General features: G+C 41.2%; 1 protein-coding gene across 7 annotated transcripts in view; it reads right to left on the reverse strand.

Moving 5' to 3' along the window:
- MEGF6 (multiple EGF like domains 6) overlaps positions 1-21,985 on the reverse strand; it is a 236,829-nt gene that overhangs the window by 188,402 nt on the left and 26,442 nt on the right. For all 7 annotated transcript variants that reach the window (XM_030537922.1, XM_030537925.1, XM_030537923.1 and 4 more), the window contains one exon: positions 19,102-19,211. In XM_030537922.1, coding sequence (XP_030393782.1) covers positions 19,102-19,211 — 110 coding nt within the window. The remainder of the gene's footprint in view (positions 1-19,101; positions 19,212-21,985) is intronic.

Below are 21,985 nucleotides of genomic sequence, written 5' to 3' on the forward strand. Positions count from 1 at the left end.
ATTAGATGGTAAAAACTTTCAGTCACTACCAACGAGGGAATCATTTGAATCAGAGACCAAGAGCTGAAAAGCTGCATTTCCCTTCCGAGGCCCTGCAGCCAGCTAGTTTCTGGGTGAAAAGTGTTGCTGAAAAATAACTGGTTAACAAATCAAGAAAATTATACTCCTCCAAAACATCAAACTATGCGTGAAATGTGTGTGGGATGCGTGAAAGACCAATTGCATCAGAGTGGATGGACTCCTGCATCTTGCAGCAGGAAGATTGCTATATAATAACTATTAAACCTTATCTTTCAAGGCTCAAGATATTCGGTCCCTGAGAACCAGAGATAAATATGCAATTAATTCTCTGTTTCTCCAACTTCTTCTTTTGGAATTCCAATGGAACACTGTTCTCAACTTGCTGCTTTCCACTGACAAACCCAGTGTGTTTAACTCTCATTGCAAATTCTTTGCTCAAAATAACGCATAAACAGCAGGGCTAGTGTTAATTGAGCAAATACTGAGTGTTTAGAGAAACGAAGATACTCCTAGACGCTTTGCTGGCTGGGTGATAGAAAAAAATGGCAGCAGTGATATCATCTACTTACTTATGGATTAATATGACTGGACAGAGTCAAAATTAAAAGAAGATTTGACACGGTCTCTATTAGTCCTCTGGGATGAGCTAAACTGCTGAGGTTATTCCCCACAGTTAGACAAAATAGCCAGAACTATGACTTGTACAGGGTAGTATAGCACTAAGTGTCTTAACTATTTCATAAGTAGACATTGTCAAGAATTTGGAGAGAGTTTTTTTTCCTTTTAAATCAGGAGAAACTTCTTTCTACTGGATAGTCACAGCATTACCATTCTAGCAGATGAGAACATGAAACTGAGCGTAAACAAAAAGTAAAACTGAGCAGTCAAGTTTCATTGTTCTAGCCTAGTGAAGTGCAAAAATATATACAGACGGTGAGCATTCAATCAAGTTTTTGAAATCTTTTCTTTTTCATAATCTAAATTATTGTTAACACCATAGTTAAGGGAAACATTTTTAAATATGGGTTAAATATATGATTCCTAGGATTTACCTAAGCACAAAATAATTAGTTAATACCTCCCAATAGGATAAAATTAATCTAAACAGAATTGTGTAAAAATAAGAAAAACACAGACAGCATCTGTCTCTCTCTTTTTTTCAAGTCCATACTAATATTTGGACTATAAAATTGTCTGACTGGGGTCTTACGATGCTGTCAATCACTGTAGCAGTTGACTGTCTCCTCCCAAGAGATCAGAATCACAACAGGTCAGTGTCTAGTTTCCCCTGAGCAGGACATAACAATGGTTTGGGGCGGGGGCTTCCCTTCCGGCTCTCCTGTCTTACTATTACTTCGGTCTCCTTCTCTCTGTCGCCCCATAACCACTTCTTGCATTGACTAAACGAATTCTGTAACAGAGTCCAAAAATATAAGCTTTATAACGGAAGTAGACACAAATACATCTCACAAGGGCAATCATAAGCCAGATAATTATTAACACAGGGCAGGTAAGGGGGGAAGTGTACATGTACCTGTACATTGTACTGCAGGGGTTGGCAGCCTTTCAGAAGTGGTGTGCTGAGTCTTCATTTATTCACTCTAATTTAAGGTTTCGCGTGCCAGTAATACATTTTAACGTTTTTAGAAGATCTTTCTAGAGTCTATAATATAGAACTAAACTTTTGTTGTACGTAAAGTAAATAAGGTTTTTTAAATGTTTAAGAAGCTTCATTTAAAATTAAATTAAAATGCAGAGCCCCCTGGACCGGTGGCCAGTACCCAGGCAGAGTGAGTGCCACTGAAAAAATCAGCTCGCATGTCGACTTCGGCACATGTGCCATAGGTTGCCTATCCTTGCTGTACTGTATGTCCAGATGAGTGAGTTTGCAGCTTTGTGCATCTGAAACAGACCTCTACACAGTTCCTGATCCAACAGTTCTCACTTGGTCTTTAACTCCGGTAGGCCTTTTGCTTGAGTAAGGAGTGCATCCTGGACACAACTGGGGCAAAAGCAAGAGTGTGAAATGATGTATTACAGCTTATGCATTCCAGAGAGGAATGTACTGCAACTGCCAATTCCGTCGTGATCATCCATTTTAGGGGCCCTCCTGTCCCATTGATCCAATTTATGAGTCCAGAGACCATAATTATTCAAGTAGCTGAAATGACAAGAGACAGGGCTGGTGATCCAAAAATTATTGGCTCAGAAACATTAATTTACTAGAACTAGCAGAGAAAGCAAGTGACCCTGACAAACATTAACGGTTCAATGAAAGCCAAATGCAGCTTAGATTGGGGTTTGGTTCAGATTGTACTGGAGTCCTTTGACTAACATGGGCTGCCGTCCTGCATAATCACTGAGTGAAGCTTGACTGCCAGCACAAAGTGTAACCTCGAAGACATATCGTGAATCTTTATTAGACCGAAACCCTGTTCCCAACGAAGCAAACAGGAATCTTGCCACTGACTTCAGTGGAAGCAGGGCTGGGCTGAGAGAGAGACAGCCTTGTCTATACTTCTCTTTAGGAAAGTTACCTGCCGCTGTCATCCACGGCTGCAGCTGAGCCAGTGCTGAATACAGTTTAACTACAACTGTGGCTATGGACAAAGCACCTTTCCAGACACTATCCTCAAAGCTTGCTCAGAGCAGGCACGTATCAGGTCTCGTCTGTGCTAGAAAGCTGGAATTCTCTTTCATCTTTTGGATTGAAAATATAATTGTTCCTCTGTCATTCACCTCCCTCTCCTAATTCCTGACAAGATCACAGTTTATTTGCAGTGTAGCTGCAGCCCTTTTGGTCCCAGGATATCAGAGAGACAAGCTGGGTGCGGTAATACCTTTTATTGGACCAACTTCAATTAGGGAAAGAAACAAGTTTTTGAGCTACACAGAGCTCTTCTTCAGACCTACCTTGAGGAAGAGCTCTGGGTAGGTCACAAGCTGATCTTTCACCAACAGAAGTTGGTCCAATAAAAGATATCACCTTCCCTACCTTGTCTCTCTAGTATCACAGTTTGACATTCTAACTCAGTGATGATTTATATACCCAGTTTGATGTTATTCTATTTAACATCTTAGTTGTTCCTCAAATCCATCAATGAGTCCAGGTAGCATAGAGGTGGTACTGAGAAAAGCAACATCTGATGTGGACAGTTTTGTCTAGCACTAGTATGGCTTTAAGCAAGGCTACCTACACAAAACCATGGGGAAAATACCTGAACTTACTATTACCAGCACTAACAGTGCAAAAAGTCCTACTGTAATGAGGCTTTAATTACAGTTTCAAAATTTCATCTTTGAAGGTTAAAATAAAAAAATAAAATTAATGGAGATATACCGATCTCCTAGAACTGGAAGGGACCTTGAAAGATTATCAAAGTCCAGCCCCCTACCTTCACTAGCAGGACCAAGTACGGATTTTCCCCCAGATCCCTAAGTGGCCCTCTCAAGGATTGAGCTCACAACCTGGGGTTTAGCAGGGCAATGCTCAAACCACTGAGCTATCTTCCCATTAGGAATTATTGATATTACCAAATGCTGTTCTCTGTTAAATAACCATCATTGGATTCCCAGTTTGAAATTTCTGTGATCACCAGCTTGTCCCTCTTCCAAACATATTAACTTTAGTGTTCTGGACTCAGGTTAAAGGGAAACTTCAAGTTTTTCATTTGCCAGTATGCAGCACCTTACTTCATGAAGAAATGGTTGAGGAACACACCAATTGTGAACCTACTTATGATACAGTGTGTCCTTCTCCATCTTTGTGCCCCTGGGGAATTTCATGCTGACCTGGAAGTTTCATGTGTGTTTATGGCCACTCTTTGTAAAGTGTCTGTGATTCTCTACACTACATTAATACTAACTGAGACAATAGCAGCAGCACCTGCTAATCTCATCTGTGATCCTCAATGCAATACAAAATTTGTGGAAAGACAATTCCTTCTCATCTAAGCTTGCAGTACTGCCAGCTCTGTATTTATGACTTCCCATAAAAGAAAATGCTGGAGAATTAAATACATCTCCAGCATGGCTTCATACGCTTTGGTAAACTGATCGTCTTCAGCTATTTAACTATGTTTGTAAGGATCTGAAGAGACGATGGTGACACCTGCTGGCATGTTGTACTGGGCTCAGTCATGGGCACCAGCACATGGAAGAACTCCACAGCAGACAAGTACTAGAGCCAATTCAAGCCCTGAGACTGAACTGGTGCACTGCCCTTCTTCACTGTCAGTGACCAGGCACACAAAAGTGGGTGCTTAAAACACAGGCAAATATCCCAACACCGGGGTCAGTTGAAGAGCAATAATCACCCAATAACTGTGTAGGTGGAATAGCTTCTATCCCCATCCCTATCCCTCCCACCCACTACTTCTCTAAATCAGCTTGCTGAATTAGGAACCTCTCTAGTTCCTATCTGGTTTTGAGGATTCTCATGAACAATTCCTGGGAGGTCCTATTCTTCACACATTCACTCCCAAGATTCAAATTACTAGGACAAATCAAAGCAGTACACCATGCACCGAGTGTGCATTACTGCCTCCTGGCAACATAGCAATATCCCGTCTGTGCATTCCCCCTTTCCCCCGTCACCCAAACTAACAATATTCACTATTAAAATAGCAGGGCTAATGGCTCTACAATTCACATCCATTTGTGCCATATTATTATAGTTAGCAGGGATGCTCCAAAAATGCCCTATAATTCTTTCAGATACAATCATTTGCATATACAAAAAACAAAGTATTTGCACATGGAAAATGTGCAGTTTAAGAACATGAATATTTATTTTGTACATGAAAGCAAGAGGCTTTGCACACACCAATGGATGAAAATACTGTATTGTCAACATAATTTCAGAAACGCTTAAAAATTTGCCTTTAAAGACACACTCATCTTAAGACAGCATTGTGCACCACTAGGACACAAGAAACCAAAACCACACAGGTATCAACATGCCAGGTGTGGAACAACTCCTCTTCTCTGCTCACAGCACTATTAATACTTGCACAGATAGGAATGTGACCTGCATGGCAGCTATATGACTTGTGATCAGAGAGGGGTGTTTGCTTGGGCACTACAGGTCATCTTCCGTTCCCTCCTCACCCCATTCCTCCTCCCAACTCCTGCGTCCATCCTATGGGATGAACACAGTAAATCTAACACAATGTGGCCTTTGTCTCATTAACTTGTACCATCACTCCCCCATACACACACAAAATAAAAAATTCAGAACATTGAAAAGTTTCTTAAACTGCACAGAGCTCATTGTCAGCTCACTTCAGATTTGCTGAAATATGCTGCTTTTTGAAGTTGGACTGGCGAGATATAAATCTAGACTGTGACAGGGCCTGATGCAGGAAAGAAATGTAATTATGTTACCTGGAGCAACACAAAAGGCACATCTCTCCTGGCAAAGCAGATCCAATCACGAGACGGGGATGTGCAATGGAACGCTGTAGAATCACCTGGCTCCAAGGAGCAGTTAACAGAGCCTTTTAATTTGTTGGCAAGATGGTAACTAGACAGCCTCCCAACCTGAAGCAAATACTCACCAGCAACCACACACCATACAACATAAACACTAACCCAGGAATCTATCCTTGCAACAAAGCCCGATGCCAGCTCTGTCCACATATCTATTCAAGTGACACCATCATAGGACCTAATACCATCAGCCACGCCATCAAGGGATTGTTCACCTGCATATCTACCAAAGTGATATATGCCATCATGTGCCAGCAATGCCCCTCTGCCATGTACATTGGCCAAACTGGACAGTCTCTACGCAAAAGAATAAATGGACACAAATCTGACATCAGGAATCATAACATTCAAAAACCAGTGGGAGAACACTTCAACCTCTCTAACCACTCAGTGACAGACTTGAAGGTGGCAATTTTGCAACAAAAAAAAATTCAGAAACAGACTCCAAAGAGAGAATGCTGAACTAGAATTAATATGCAAATTAGATACAATTAACTCAGGCTTGAACAGAGACTGGGAATGGTTGGGTCATTACACTAATTGAATCTATTTTCCTATGTTATGTTCTCCTCACACCTTCTATGGGTCATCACTTCAAAAGTTTTTTTTTTTTCTCCTGCTGATGATAGCTCATCTCAATTGATTAGACTCTTCTTGTTGGTATGCGTACTTCCACCTTTTCATGTTCTCTGTATGTATAAATATCTCCTGTCTGTGTTTTCCATTCTATGCATCCGAATTGTGAGCTGTAGCTCACGAAAGCTCATGCTGAAATAAATTTGTTAGTCTCTAAGGTGCCACAAGTACTTCTGTTCTTTTTGCGGATACAGACTAACACAGCTGCTACTTTGAAACCAGTCTAGGACTGACTCTTTGCTGGTCAACTAGTGTATTAAGTGTCTGAATAAACCCTAAAATAGATGGATTTGTCTGTATTTTCTGTATAAGTAAGGGCTGGATTCTGAGCATATATTTCACTCTCACTAAAGTAAACTGTAACTTAAGACACTAAGGGCCAGATTTTTAAAGGTATTTAGGTGTTTAGTGAGGTTTTCAGAAGCACATAGGTGTCTAAAATGCCTTGATTTCAACAGGTGTTTGGTGCCTAGGCACTTCTGAAAATCCCACCAGGTGCCTCAATACCTTTAAAAATCTGACCTAAGGCCCCAATTTCTGAGAGTATTTAGGCTTTGCGCTGTTCAGCTTTGCAAGGCCTAAGTGACTTCATTGATTAAGTCTCATTTTCAAAAGTGCCTTAGGCGCTTAGGAGCATAAGATTCGCTGCTTGTCAAGTTGAGACGTTTTTCTAAAAGATATGCTCTAGCTCAAACAGGAATTAATTCAGGAAGATCCCTGGACTGTATTATGCATTGGTCAGGCCACATGATCACAACCCCTTCTGCCTTTACAAGCTATGAATCCATGAACTCTGAGCAGAGCGAAGCCTAAATACCTTTAAAAAGCTGGGCCTAGGCACCAGCTTATCTTGTATAATTTAGTCCTGAAACTGTAAGACCCAGGAGGAGGCACCACGACTTCCTCTACCCAAATTACAATACCAAGCACAACGATGATACTGCACGAACATCATCTTCTCCATATTTTCCCAAAGGATCCTAAAACATTACACAAATTATATAGCTGCACCACCACTGCTATGCAACCACCTCAAAAGTAGAGCTTGGCAACTTGACAGACTCCCCGCACATTTTATCTGCTTATAACACTTCTGACTAAAAAGGCAGCATGCATCTAAAATGCATCATCACCACGCAGAGGAGACTTGTTCCCTGCTGTCTTAGACATGGCAAATCTCCTGAAGTTCTGCCCTCCATAAAACATCCCTCTATTTTCCATATTGGAAAGCAGGCTGTATTTGTATCGTGGAGGAGGGGATACGTACCCCATGGGCATCATTCCAGCCCATCCACTACAACTATAATAAGCTGCATTGTCACTCACTGCCTCCAGGGCTGGAATAGTGCTGTTGGGTTCTTGTAATGCTCGGGGCTGGAATGTTAATAGGCAGAAACAGGAGAAAGTAGTGAATTATTGGCCACCCAGTGTAAATCTTATCCTAGCTCCAGATCAGCGGGAGAGTGAGAACTGGCATCCTGTTATGCACAGAACTACCGCACTTTAGTTTCTGTGTTATGGTTGTTTCCAAAGAGAAACTAGAAAAGGAGTTTATGGGGTTTGTAGCACCAGTCAGTTAGTAAAAATAAAGCAGTGGAGAGAGAAGAAATACATTACACCGACACTTCGATGTATGCGCGAGATCACTATCTCTTATTGGGAGTTATAAAAAATATGCCATGCTTGCCCTCCCCGCATTCACCATGTCACAATGAATACCACACAGTCCTTGGCAGTCTCAGGGCAGCAAAGCTTTAAGAGACAATGACAACTATGTGGTAAGCCACAATCCCTATTTCCCAACTATGTTTCTATTCAGTCACTTTGCATCTCTAGGAACCTTTTATTGGAGGATCTCCAGGCACTTTTCAAAAACTAATCAACTAAGTCTCAGAGTGCTGCAGTGAAGTATATATTATCATCCTCCTCAAGGTTACAGATGAGCAAACAAAGGGGCAAAGAGATTACATGACTTGCACAAGGTGAGTCAGTGGCAAAGTTGGGGGCAAGACCTCAGAAGTCCTGACTCCAAGGCCCACTTTCTCTAACCATTCGATACTGTAATTCTCACTTAATTCCCTACACTGTTCCTCATTATCCCTCGATATTCTGGTCAATATATTGTGTTCCCACTGGAACTATACCTACTTTGTATAATTGCAGTGCTACTGACTATCGGTATATAATCAATAAGAGATGCGAGGGCCTCTCACAAGAAACCAGCTATCATGTCACAGCAACGTTACCCCAGGCAAGCATACAAGAGATTTATATTTAACAGCACAGTCAGAGGTGCCATAACTATTCTGTAATCCCTGACTGCGGTAGATCCGGTTGCCCAGACTCAGCAATGCCCCCTTAGCTCAGTATTACTCTTGGAGATGTTAGGATACACTCCCCAAGACCACATTGGACAGGTTTAGCCATATAAGCATTTTGCAGTATCAAGGATGGGAGTCGATTGATGGGCTTTTTGGAGTAGTGGCAGTATAATAATAATAATAATAATAATAATAATAGGAGATATACCAATCGCCTAGAACTGGAAGGGACCTTGAAAGGTCATTGAGTCCAGCCCCCTGCCTTCACTAGCAGGACCAATTTTTGCCCCAGATCCCTAAATGGCCCCTCAAGGATTGAACTCACAACCCTGGGTTTAGCAGGCCAATGCTCAAACCACTGAGCAATCCCTGCCCCCTAGTGTAACGGATACAGCTGGGAAATGTCAGGGTTGCTTGGAAATTAAGATGAAAATACAAGTATAAAATCAAAGGACCTATGGATGAGCCCTTAGCAGACAGGCACAGGGAAGGGAGCTCTGAGCAGATAATTTCCATTGATATGGAAAGAGGTATCAACCATAAACTGGAGGAAATTATTCCAGTTCTGCGTAATGGCTTAGTGAGGCTATATTAGGGACACATCTTAGCGGCCAATCCTTTAAATTACATTCTTTGTCACGTTTGATTATAATTCTCTTATCATAGTGTTTTAATCAGACTGCAATCAATTATGATCCACTATAAAATGGAGAAGTAATTTCCCCATTACTAAATTTCCTGCTATTCTCTTTTCACTACTGATAGCTACATGCATTAAATATTGACTCCGATTTTCCTACCGAAATACAATTGGCTTCCTAAATTCCCACTGTATGCTAGGTCCTGACATTGTCCTTTACCATGCTTTTCCTCCTCAGTGTAAATTCCTCCTGTTTCACCACACACACACACACACACACACACACACACACACACACACACACACTCTCTTCATCTATGTTAACTGCTTGCATTTTTCTCTTCTTCTACTAGTTCCCTATGGGTTCAGTTCTCTACTCAAAGGGTTATTATATACGTGAATGAATGGCAATATATGCTGAACTTCAAGAAAAAAATCCTGAGAGTAGATTATTAGATTGCTGTAGAAGTATCACCCATTCTTGTCACACAGGAAAGACACACACCTGGGTCCATCCTTAAATTGAGCTTGGTGCAATCTCAAAATAAGTGAAAGCATAAAAATCTCACAACAAAGATCAGGACAGACTGACCTCTCCATCACAATGACTAAAGGCTGAATCTGTGGGAGAGGGAGAGGGAGAGATGACCACCCAGGTAATTCAATCCCAACCAACCCAGCAAAGAAGATCAGGAGTACCTGGAGAGGAATAATTTAGTTTTGTTATGCTGGTTGGGTTTCTTGAAGATGTGCTAACTCTATGTTACAGGAATCAGTAATAACAACTACAGTTCCCCTTTCTTTCAAACGCGCTAACTCAGCTATATCTTGGTGTCTCTGTAGACCCTCTTTAAAATGACCATCACTTGGTCAACTGAGCCCAGCAGAATTCCAATTTTTCTTAAAGACACAGTGTCATTATTTAGTTACCCTTCACAGCACTATAAATGTCACAATTTATCCCACCTCTGTACCTGCTTCAGGTTCAAAGGGCTCAGGCAGTTAACTCTGAGAAGCAAACATTCCCTTGTCATGGAGCTGAGTAGATCATGGCTGGCAAAGCTGAGCTGTATTTTTACCTTGATTTAAATCCCTTTCTGACCCATGTCTGAACCCCCACCTTAGACCTTAGAGACATTATAGCTGAAACACTTAGCCTGGGTGCTAGTTCTTGTTTTAGAGTTTAAATATTTGACCACTTTTTATTTTCTCCCAAAAGACTGCTTAATAATACAAAAGGTAGCATTGAAGTTAAAATACCCCTATACCCAGACTAATGAGACTGTGATGAAATGCTGCCTCAGAGATCCATCAATCTTCCTAGCTAATAATGTTTAAGTCACTTTTTATGACTATGTAGCCTTGGGTATCATTGCAAACCCATACATTTTATCTGTGGAGAAGCTCAGAAACCCACTCAAAAATCAAGTTCTGGTGGCTCCCCTTACAAATGTCAGTTTATATATATTCCTTACAAATGCACAAGTCTTCCCCCCCACCCACCCCCACCTTCAAGTATAAAGACAAACTGACCATGTATCTATAGATATTTTCCTTGGGACTTCCTATCACAGATATATTCCATGCTGCATCTTTAGTAAAGTCCCACAACCTTAAAATATCATTGGTACTCTAGTCCTATAGGAAGAGAGCATCTTTTTTTAGAGGACGTCAATATTATTCAGTGGAATTCTCTCTGCAGGCAGGAAATAACCTTCAGGCCTGGTGGAACGTTAAGGCTCTTCGGGTTTCATTCTCTGATCCTGTGAGATCTCATAAGCTAGATAGAGTCAGGCTGGCTCAGTGTTTGGCTGTGCATCCACAAGGAACCTCTAGATGCTGCATGGACTGGTACGGACAGTGCAGTAAGTGATGCTCTTCCCTACAAGTCAGTACAAACAAGGCCCACCTCTAGGGGTTCTAGGGGATACTGGAAATACTTGGGGAACTGAGACTAGAAATCAGATGTGTGTTCTACTCCTGACCAGGCCCCAGACTTCCTCTGATGCTTGGACAAGTACCTTCACCTTTCTGTTCCTCCTTTTCCCCAACTGTCAAGTTGAAATAATAATAATATCCTATTCCAAAAACGACCTGAAAGTCTTAATTCACTAACGCTTGTAAAGAGATCCTCAGACAGACGATGCATCATATGGTATTCCACAGTTACACAGTGCAGCTTTTTACTGTTAAACAATTCCTACATTTCATCCCAGGCACGGCTGCTATTTAATGGATGAAATGATTGTTGTGTACAGACTACAAAGGTTAAATAGAATCTTTCATAAAAGATGGTATATATGTTTCATATTGTATTACACTACGAAATGGACAATAGCTACCATATAGAAATACTTGCTTTTATCAGGGGTGGGAGGGGAGGGGGAAATCACTATTCTCTGGCTCATTCCTTGGCCATATTATTTATATTTAGGCATGAACTTTAAAGCCTAAGTGAATACTTAACCCTTCCCTATCTCACAAGAGCCAGTCCAGCACTTCCTACTTCAGGAGGGCAGAAGCTGGAAAGAAAGCACTGCAAGAAGGACGACGAGCCACAGGCCCTGGGAGAGGCCACCCCACTGCTGAGAAGCTCCTGTCCAGAGATAGCCCTCACAATTCCAGCTGGTAAGTAAAGGTGCAGGGCTGCAGAGAGCTCCCTGGGCAGCTGCAGGGCTGAAATAACAAATCCCTGCAGGTGCAAGGTGTAGCAAAGGCTGCACTCGCCAGCTACTATCAATGGATTTTATTGTTGTTGATTTTTGTGTGCGTCAGGTGACATCAAAGTTTACAGACAACTACTCATTAAAATGGAGCCCTGCCAAGCCTATTACTGTTTCAAAAGACAAAGGGTAGGGGCTTACAGGAACATAATGGAATAGGTTTCCTGGGAAGTCAAATACAATAGAATAAAGTTAACTGAAAAAAGCATTTTCCATACACTGTACCACAACATACATGTTCATATGCGTTAAATATGGAAGAGATCATCCAGGACAGAATATCCTAGGCAAAAGGCTCACCCTACAGTATTCTTGCCAGCAAATTAAAGAAGTATGGATTGGTTGAATGCACTATAAGAGGGACAGAAAGCTGGCTAGATCATCAGGCTCAACCGGTAGTGATCAACGACTCGAATTCTAGCTGGCAGCTGGTATCAAGCAGAGTGCCCCAGGAGTCAGTCCTGGGGCCGGTTTTGTTCAACTTCTTCATTAATGATCTGGATGATGGGATGAACTGCACCCTCAGCAAGTTCGCAGATGACACTAAGCTGGTGGGAGAGGTAGATATGCTGGAGGGTAGGGATAGGGTCCAGAGTGACCTAGACAAATTGGAGGATTGAGCTAAAAGAAATCTGATAAGGTTCAACAAGTACAAGTGCAGAGTACTGCACTTAGGACGGAAGAATCCCATGCATTGCTACAGGCTTGGGACTGACTGGCTAAGCAGCAGTTCTGCAGAAAAGGACCTAGGGATTACAATGAACGAGAAGCTGGATACAAGTCAATAATGTGCCCTTGTTGCCAAGAAGGCTGACGGTATATTAGTCTGCATTCATAGGAGTATTGCCAGCAGATTAAGGGAAGTGATTATTCCCCTCTATTTGGCACTGGTGAGGCCACATCTGGAGTATTGCATCCAGTTTTGGGTCCCCCACTACAGAAAGGATGAAGACAAATTGGAGAGAGTCCAGTGGAGGGCAACAAAAGTGATTATGGGGCTGGGACACACATCTTATGAGGAAAGGCTGAGGGAACTGGGTTTGTTTAGTCTACAGAAGAGACTAGCGAGGGGGGATTTGAAAGCAGCCTTCAACTATCTGAAGGGAGTTCCAAAGAGGATGGAGATAGGTTGTTCTCAGTGGTGGCAGACAACAGAACAAGGAGCAATGGTCTCAAGTTACAGTGGGGGAAGGTCTAGGTTGGATATTATGAAAAACTATTTCACTAGGAGGGTAGTGAAGCACTGGAATGGGTTACCTAGGGAAGTGGTGGAATCGTCATCCTTAGAGGTTTTTAAGGTCAGGTTTGACAAAGCCCTGGCTGGGATGATTTAGTTGGGGTTGGCCCTGCTTTGAACAGGGGGTTGGACTAGATGACCTCCTGAGGTCCCTTCCAATCCTAATCTTCTATGATTCTATGAACAGAAATACAATTTAGCCCTCTGAACTGACAAAACAATAAGCTTCCAGGAGCCAAGGGGCAATGTACACATGAAAGTCAACCTATCAAGGAAATTAAGTTGTTATATGAATATATTTGCTGTGGACCAAACCAACACACCTCATAAAATAACCAAGCCTTCCCTCATGAAGACCTGGTACAAGATTTTTTCGGAGAGTTGTGCTGCCCATGGTTATGCACCAAGCAGAGTTCTGATATATTTACAGAATAAAAACCAACAGATGAGCGTGGCTGCCAAAGTAGGCCCTGCTGAGTGCTGTTTAACTGCTCACTAGATGATATGCTAAAGCTAAACAGAGCTGGCAGTGAGATATGTAGTTCAGTGCAGGGTAACTCACTTTGGAGTCTTTAATAGGCCATTTGTGACTAATAAAAGCTCCCCTCTTAATAAAGCGATTAGAATTTGGCTGCCTTCTATGCACCCCTTGGGGATGCTCAAAGTGCTCCTTCAACCGTCCTCAGTCTCTGATAACCACCCCCCACGCCAGACTTAACATTTTATTCTCCCTCTTTAGCCACAATCAAGCCTGCGCCTCAGAACCTGGAAGACAAGCAAGAGTCATTAACAGCACAAGAAATGTTGGCACTGAGACTGGCTTGTACCCATCAAAAAGTACTGAATCTCCCACTAAATCTTTCTTCCTGTTCCTCTTCATTTTCCCTCCTTTTCGCCATCCTCAATTCCTCTCCATCCTACAGTTTCATTCTCTGAAATGGAAGGAGTTAGCAGGGGTGCCCAGACACAGTGTCTATTACTGAACTCCAATCATTCCATTCAGTTTAAGAGCTATCAATTGTAAAGACTTGACGGGACCCAACTTTTCAGCATCCTGGAGCTAACAGTAGACATCGTGAGGCTACCCAGACACATAGGCCTTGTATCACACAGCAAGGACCTTAACTACACTATTCAACCCATGTGGAATTTATGTGACATCTCCGATGTCATCTGAAACTAATAGTTTTAGCTCAAAAGTCAATCTTATCAGTTATCATTAAGGAAAGGAATCTGATACCAGACCATGAGTGAAAAAGGCTGTCATGACTTCTGACCTTTTCCCTCTCTAAACTGGGCTGTGCGGATGAATGGCCTAGGACAAAGGTGGGTGAAAATGCAATAAGAAATGACATGGTAACAGAGCTGCAGTGAAGCAGCATGGTTTGACTTAAGTCAAAGTGATTTAAATCACATTTTAATCATGATTTAAATCATCAAGCAGGAAACCTCGATTTAAATAATCAATTTTCATCTTGTTTTGCAATTTTACTTTTTAGTTAATTATTTTCCTAAAGAAAGATTGAGTCCCATTGGTTAGAAACTATTTAAAATATGTTCATTTACAAATAAACATAGCCCTTTACACAAAGTTTGGTACTTTTTCCTAACCATTAGAACACAATATAGCTATACATATTTAAACAATTACATAGCTTAACACACATTTATTCAGATTGTTTACATATTTCATTACATTAGAAAATAGTGAATAATGCACTTATGTGATCATTTTTACTTTTGATTTGTATCAAGCTCTACTTGGGTAGAAATTGGCATTCAATTAAAAATGTATAAAAACAACATTGTAAAACTGGTATATTAGTTAAATAAAAAACTTTTTTAAAAAATGTGCTAGACAAGAAAAAAAGTAAGTTAATTATAAGTCATTCTGCATTTAAAACTGATTTATTAAACAAAGAAAGTTATCTATAATTAGTAAATTGAGCTGATTGTTTTTGGTGATCATGTCCTTCAAGACTTTAGAACTAGTAGATCTCATTCTCTCTCACTAGTTTTTACTCATAGATTGGAAGAGGCAAACAAGCTTGCCTTTCAGCTCTTGATGGTTTCTTAACTTTGATTGAACTAGTCATTCAACTGAACTAGCAGAATAAACTGAAAAGAAAGAAGGCTAGTGGCATAAAAAGCTGGTAAAAGGAATTCAACACTCTCTGGTTCCAGGTGCTTAGCCAGTGACTTCCACCAGTTCAGAGGTTTGACTTCTAAAAAACTTCTGCAGCAAACATATACACCTTAATTTTTATTTATTTACTTTTTATTTTATTTAAATGTAGTTTAATTATAAGTAGTTTAGGCCTTATAATTTCAATTTTAATTTTAAGTAGATTTATTTTAAAGAAGAAAAATGGATTAAAGTAAAATAATCCAATAAAGAAATCAGATTTTTTAAATTTGAATCATCACTGGCTTTCCACAGTGAGCAGACGGGAGGAGAAAAAGCAGGTAATCCACAAGGGAACTGAGCACTACACATTTATAAGGTGAGATCTGACAACTCCTGGGAATGTTATAAGCCCAGCAGACAATTGCAAATGGCACAGGGGGAGGGGAATAGCAGGGAAATCAAATATTCCTCAAGAAATTTTCAAATCTCTGCAGAGCATTAATTCTTTAGACCTCTTCCTTAAGTGACATTTTACAGGGTGTTTCTATGAAACTTTCCATCCATTTTCTAATTATTCATTCCCAGCAGAGATGCAGGACTCTGTGGGTCGTTAAGCAGGTCCCAGCCTGATGGTAGTGCATAGGCCATTCTCACACCTCTAAATATTTGGACAAGAACATTCTGGAAGCTGGAATAAGCCCTCAGTGTTTCAAGCCAGCTGTAAGCCTCTAAACAAGGAAGAGGTAGAGTATGGTATCGGCACTCTCCTGCCAGGCAGGTAATACAGCCCGGGGGGAGGGGAGAGGGAAGCATACTCTTCAGGGTTGGGTTAATAACCAGGCAGGTACCAGAGCCTTGGTCTCCCATAATATTATTTAGCAGACCCTATCGTACATCAGATACTACCTCACAACTATGAAAGAGAGGAACTACAGGCATGGCTATAAGAACACGGGGAGTGCAAAGTTACCCTAACAGAGCATTATGCGCTTCTGCTTTTAAACAGACGGAGGGGTTAGCCTCAGAAAAGCAAGAAGAGCAGAAGAACGGGAAGAGATTTGTAAAGGAGCATTCAAATGCCGGGAAGAAGGAGTATACTGCGGTGAAGAAATGTTAACTCAAATCAGAAGACAGAAAAGGACGTTCCTGTTGGCTTGATTCTGCCTTACAGTCTCCAACAGTTCCAATTATATTTTTACCACTGATGGTCTTACCCACGTGTCTGCATGGAGCAGGAACAATATCTATTACATCTCTGAGGACAGACACCCAACCAGAATAATTTGGCATAGCTCCATTACTTCAACAGAACTACACCAATTGACACCAGCTGAGGACCAGGCCCTGAGCCTTCAGTGTTACCTGAGGTAGTTTCCATAGCAAATCTTGCAGAATTCACAAGGAGTGAAACTGCAGAGTTAACCAAGACAACAGGATGGTAAGATAGGAGGCTTGTGGTAGCAATGTGCTCTATTTTTTCACATTTACCCTCCTTCCCACCAAAATATTAATTTAACTGGTTACCTGAATCACCTTTGCCCCCCACCCCTCCCACTCTGAAATCTCAAGGCTAGTGAACAGAAGCAAGAGAAAATCATTGACTTTGAAGTCTGCTTTTCAGCCTACATTGCAGGCACAAAGCAAAAACTTCCAGCTTTGTTCCTCCCGGGAATCATAAGCAAAAATACCCAAACAAAACTTAAAGGGTACAACAGGGTTTATTGACTTATCAATAAGAAAGTAAATGGCATTTGTTCTCCTATCATGTCAGCAACAGGCACATGATGAATATTTAAATAGCCCAATGCCTTTGTTCTCAGAAGACCCAGACATACTTCATTCTTTATGAGAGTCCAGCATCATCCACGCCCTCTGCTTATTATCCCCTGAATCAATTCTTCTACAAACAGTTCAGTGCAGTTAGAGATTATCCCTACACCTTTGACTTTCAGTATGTATAGTTGGGATGACAAGTTAAGAGGTTTCTCTAGGCAGCTCTCTTTCCTTTCCTCTTGCTCCTGCTCCCTTCCTGGATAGAATTATTCACTTCCTCTATAGGAAATTCATGACAGTAGTGACTTTTCTGAGTTCAGCTGAGAGTATTATCTGCCTGCTGCCACTGGGTTAAGTACCCACAGAGTTTCCTTTGATACAATGGACTTAGTCTCCTATATTATCACCCTTTAAATCAGAAAAATAAAAATTGGCTTGCTAGACACATCTTACTCTTTCATCCTCATTTCAAGAAGCAAAGTGCAAGAAAAGGGGTCTGCAAGCCCTTCTGGAGAACCAGAGAGGAGCAGCTGTAGGAGACATTTTCCAACACCCCAGGTCAATTACAATCAAAATCATTTAAAAAACGGATATGAAAACTGTTGGCTTTCATTCTTTTGATGCCAAGACAGCCAAACATGCACACCCTTTGTTAGTTCACCAGCCTGTCACCTCTAATGAAAGCTAACATTTAATGACGTTGGTAGGAAATGCATCTCCCAATGCTAATTAAAAAAGTAGCTGATGATTTTATTCAGTTACTGAGCATGAAATTAATAATATGATCATGAAGAATATACATGATACTCCCTCACTAGTGACTTTTATTTCTATGCATGTGCTTGGCTAGATCGGTGTGAGATCCAAGAGAATATTTTCCTTTTTTCAAGCTATCCAAATGTACCATTTTAATCAACCATGTTCTATAATAAAAGCACAGCAAATACTAATAATATTTTTCACCTCCATAGCATGATCCATCTAGAGATTTCAATACATTTTAAAAACCATTAAAGGAGCCTTGCAATACACTTGTGAAGTAGGAACTTTTATACCCCTTTTACATATGGTTAAACTGAGGCAAAGAGTAATTTGCCAAAAGTCTCAAAGCATAGCAGAGGAAGAGCTGGGATGAGAACCCAGCAGTCCTGACTCCAAGTCCCTCACTCTAAACCACTAGAGATATCACAGTACCAGCTTATTCATACTGGACAGTTAACTTCCTGTTCTAGGAATGTGACACTAACATCTTCTGTCAAGGTCCTGACAGTACTAAACACCAGCAGTTTAAGAAGTCCCAATGTCCTTTATAAGGGGAGATCAGCCGAAAAGAAAGGGGCAGGGAGAGCCCCAAGTTCAGCCAGCTGAATTCCAAGCATGAAAAACCCTAAAATATAACCAAAAATCATTTGACACATTTGATCCTTTTCAAGATAGTCCGAGAGACACTTCCCCTTATATGTAAATTCATGAATTAACCTCTCTTTCTCTCTCACTCTCATTTATTAAGAGCAGGGAGGGGCAAACAAAACAGGAAGCACACCCAGTTGAGTGTCCATCAATTTCCAGCCAAATCTCACAGTGCTCCTGAAACACAGCTGTGAAGCACATTCTTTTATATGAACAGTTCAGGGGCTTCATTTATTCAAAAACTTCATTTCCAAGGCTGCCGCCTCCTATGATGAAGGGGTGAGAAGCAGCTCCAGAGAATGCTGAGCAAGAGGAATCTGTGGGCTAATTAGCTAACTATCACTGGCATATTCACTTACATAACCAGCAATTAATGTTATGCTTAATGATAACTCCACTCAGATTACAGCTTTCTGCAGTGGGACAGTTTAAATCGCCAGATTGTGATATGTTTTAAAATGTTAGTAGCTTTTGGCAACTGGGTAAGTGAATAATGTAACCCTGAACACCTGTGTGTGTTAGAATGAGGAAGTTCTATACAAAACAGAAAGTGGCTCACATTACTTCACAGCAGTCCAGAGAGAAACTTTCCCGCCCATTAAAAAAAAGTATTCTTCTAAGACAGGGGTTTATAGCATCTGGTCCAGTGTACAGACCACAAAATAAGCATGCAAAACAATTGGAATGAGAAGAAAACCTCACTGGTGTGCAGCGGTACTTACAGTAAAGACAGCCAGCATCCCCTCCAAGCTGGGACCATCCTGGGCAGCACTTGTACACAGTCTGGTATTCCATGCTGTACACCTGCCTGTAGTCTGTGTAATATGCTGTTCTAAAACACAAAACACAACCACCATTAACCCCTGGAAGAGGAGGATTTAGTATGAAAGTGGAGTGCACAGAAGATTTAATTCTGACAGTAAAACCTAAATAAAAATACTTTAATTTTCAAATACTTTACATATTTTCCACATATTCTAACAATCATAGCTCTTAACATAATGTTTTTCAATCCATTTTAACCAGGGAGGAGAGCGCCCAGGAGGAGTGGGCTCCAGAACAAGCCTAGCACATCTCTTCTTTTCCGAGTTGTGTATTTCATTAATTCTTTTGCAGTTTTTGTGACCGCTTCCCCCCTAATTTAAACCGCTGTTTGTCAAAGGAAAGTCAATTTATAAAAACCACAGGTATTTCACTCTAGCACCGGTGAACGAGTCACACCAAGGGGCTGGTGAAAGCTCAAAAACTATTTTGCTTATGATGAAAGAATTAAAAAAAAAAAATCATGCTAACATCCTACTGGGAAACGTCAAGATATTCCATGCACAGACGCTCCTAACGCAGTTGTGAATTAAACACACAGAGCTGTGGAGAAGTGTCCAGTCTTCTCAATTCTCTTGCTCCCCCTTAGCAACCATGACTAACACTCAACCCTACATCACTGCACATAGGACTGGAAGGCACCTCCTGGCTCATCAAGTCTAGTCCCTGGCTATCGCAATCAATACAGTTATATAATGCCATTTATAAATGCATCAAGATCTTCTCGGGGCTCCTGCCACTCCTCGCCCCTTCCAGAAGTTAAGCCGACTGGTGTGTAATTCCCTGGGAAATAACCCTTTTCATAGATTGGAAAAAGGGTAAATATAGTGACAGTCTTCTGGAATCTCTCCTGTCTTCCATGACTTTTCAAAGATAATAGCTAATGGCTCAGATATCTCCTCAGTCAGCTCCTTGAGTTTTCTCGGATGCATTTCATCAGGCCCTGGTGACTTGAAGACATCGATCTCAAATCCAAACACAGGGGTGTGTTCTGGAAGGGCAACTCAAAGGCAGAAAGAGTCCATGCAATCCTCACAGATCTAATTCCTGAGTCACATGTTCTGGGGATGAATGGAACATTTAATCCTCAGTGAGTCGGATCTGTGACATTTTCGGGCACAGGATGTTTCTCAATAACGAACTATAAGGCCAAATGTAGCTCACATTCTCTCTGGCCCCCTGAAGGGTGAGCACCATTCATGATCCCCATCAGGCTTCCTCCTCAGCATCTGTATTGAACTCCCTCCCATTCTGGACCACCATGACCCCTCAACTCTGAAAGATAAGTCCCCAGTGACAAGTGCCTGATCTAATGTGCCGTCCGCACAACACCATCTGTTAAAACCCTTCCCAGCTCCCAAACAGCCACCCCAATATCCCACCCAACCAAATCCTGAAAAAACACCCACCAACTGCCATCACAAATCTGTTGCACAGGGTAAATAACAATGATACCTAACTCGTAGATCTCAAAGCCCTTCACAAAGGAGGTCAGTAACATCATCCCCATTTCACAGGTGGGAAAACTGAGACACAAAGAGAGACGTAAATTGCCTGAGGTCACCCAGCAAGCTAGTAGCAGAGTCAGTAATAGAACCCACATCTGCTGAGTCCCAGTCCTCTGCTCTAACCACTAAGCCACACCACAGCCCTTGCAGTGGCTGAAGGTGCAATACTTCTCAGGGCCCAGTAGGATCATTATGCTTATTTTTGGTAATGCCCATGGCCCTGAGCAGGAATGGGGCTCTGTTACCACAGTCATTGTACTAAGGCAGAAACTGAAGATCTTTTAATGACTTCTGCTCATGATTTACAGGGTGGAATGTCAGTCTGGCGAACAGAAGTTGAGTTAAAACAAATAAATGTGACACTTTTTTCCCCCGGAAATTTAGTGCTCTGTGTATCTGAAAATCAAAACAGAAATAAAACTTTTGAAGCTTTTTAAAAAAATCCTACTTCGGCAGAACATGAAACTGCTCGCCCAAAGCACAATGGACAAACAGCAACAACAAATATTTGGCATAGTTGAAAGTGTTGTATGCATCCACTGAAAATATTTATCCTAACTAATCCTGCTTGTTTGACTTTGTCTACATGACTCTACAAAGAAACTAAATAAATAGTGGACTATCCAAATTAATTCCCATGAAGGAAATCTTCAACTACACTTCATTGCCAATGAGTATGTGACATCACAACTGACAAAAATAAAAGCAGTTACCCATTTTTGTATAAGCTGTTAGCAAATTGTGACAGAAGTAACCTAGGTCCACATACAGCTAAGAATGGAATTTACAATCTTTCAAGCACTAAAGATATCTAACAATCAGACTGAAATCTATGTGGTTCTCTTGGTCCCACCATCGAATGCCTTGTGTTCAAAACAAATATTGCTTTTAATGTAATCTAACGTGCATTACAATGTGCAAAGTTAATGCTAGGGATGTGGTATGTAACAAAACCCAAAAGCATTCAGTGTAGAAATGAATAATATTACCCACCAATGAGTGGGGAACGCAAACATTTCTATGCATTGTGGTGACAGAAAATGATTTTTTCCCCCCATGCAGATTCATGGAGACATTGCTGGATTGTACGACAACAGACAGTGTTTTTTTCTTTTAGGCTGCATAGACTCATACACGGAAGGTAAGCTGCTCCAAGGAAAATCGAAGGAGAGTAGGAAAAACTTGATAGACTGTATTCTGCCTTAGACATTATGTGCAGCTCCTACTTAGGTCAAAGGGGAGTGGAGGAAGCAGTGCTCAAGCCTAAAACTCTCTA

The sequence above is a fragment of the Gopherus evgoodei genome, chromosome 18 (assembly GCF_007399415.2).
Source record: "Gopherus evgoodei ecotype Sinaloan lineage chromosome 18, rGopEvg1_v1.p, whole genome shotgun sequence".
NCBI lineage: Eukaryota > Metazoa > Chordata > Testudines > Testudinidae > Gopherus > Gopherus evgoodei.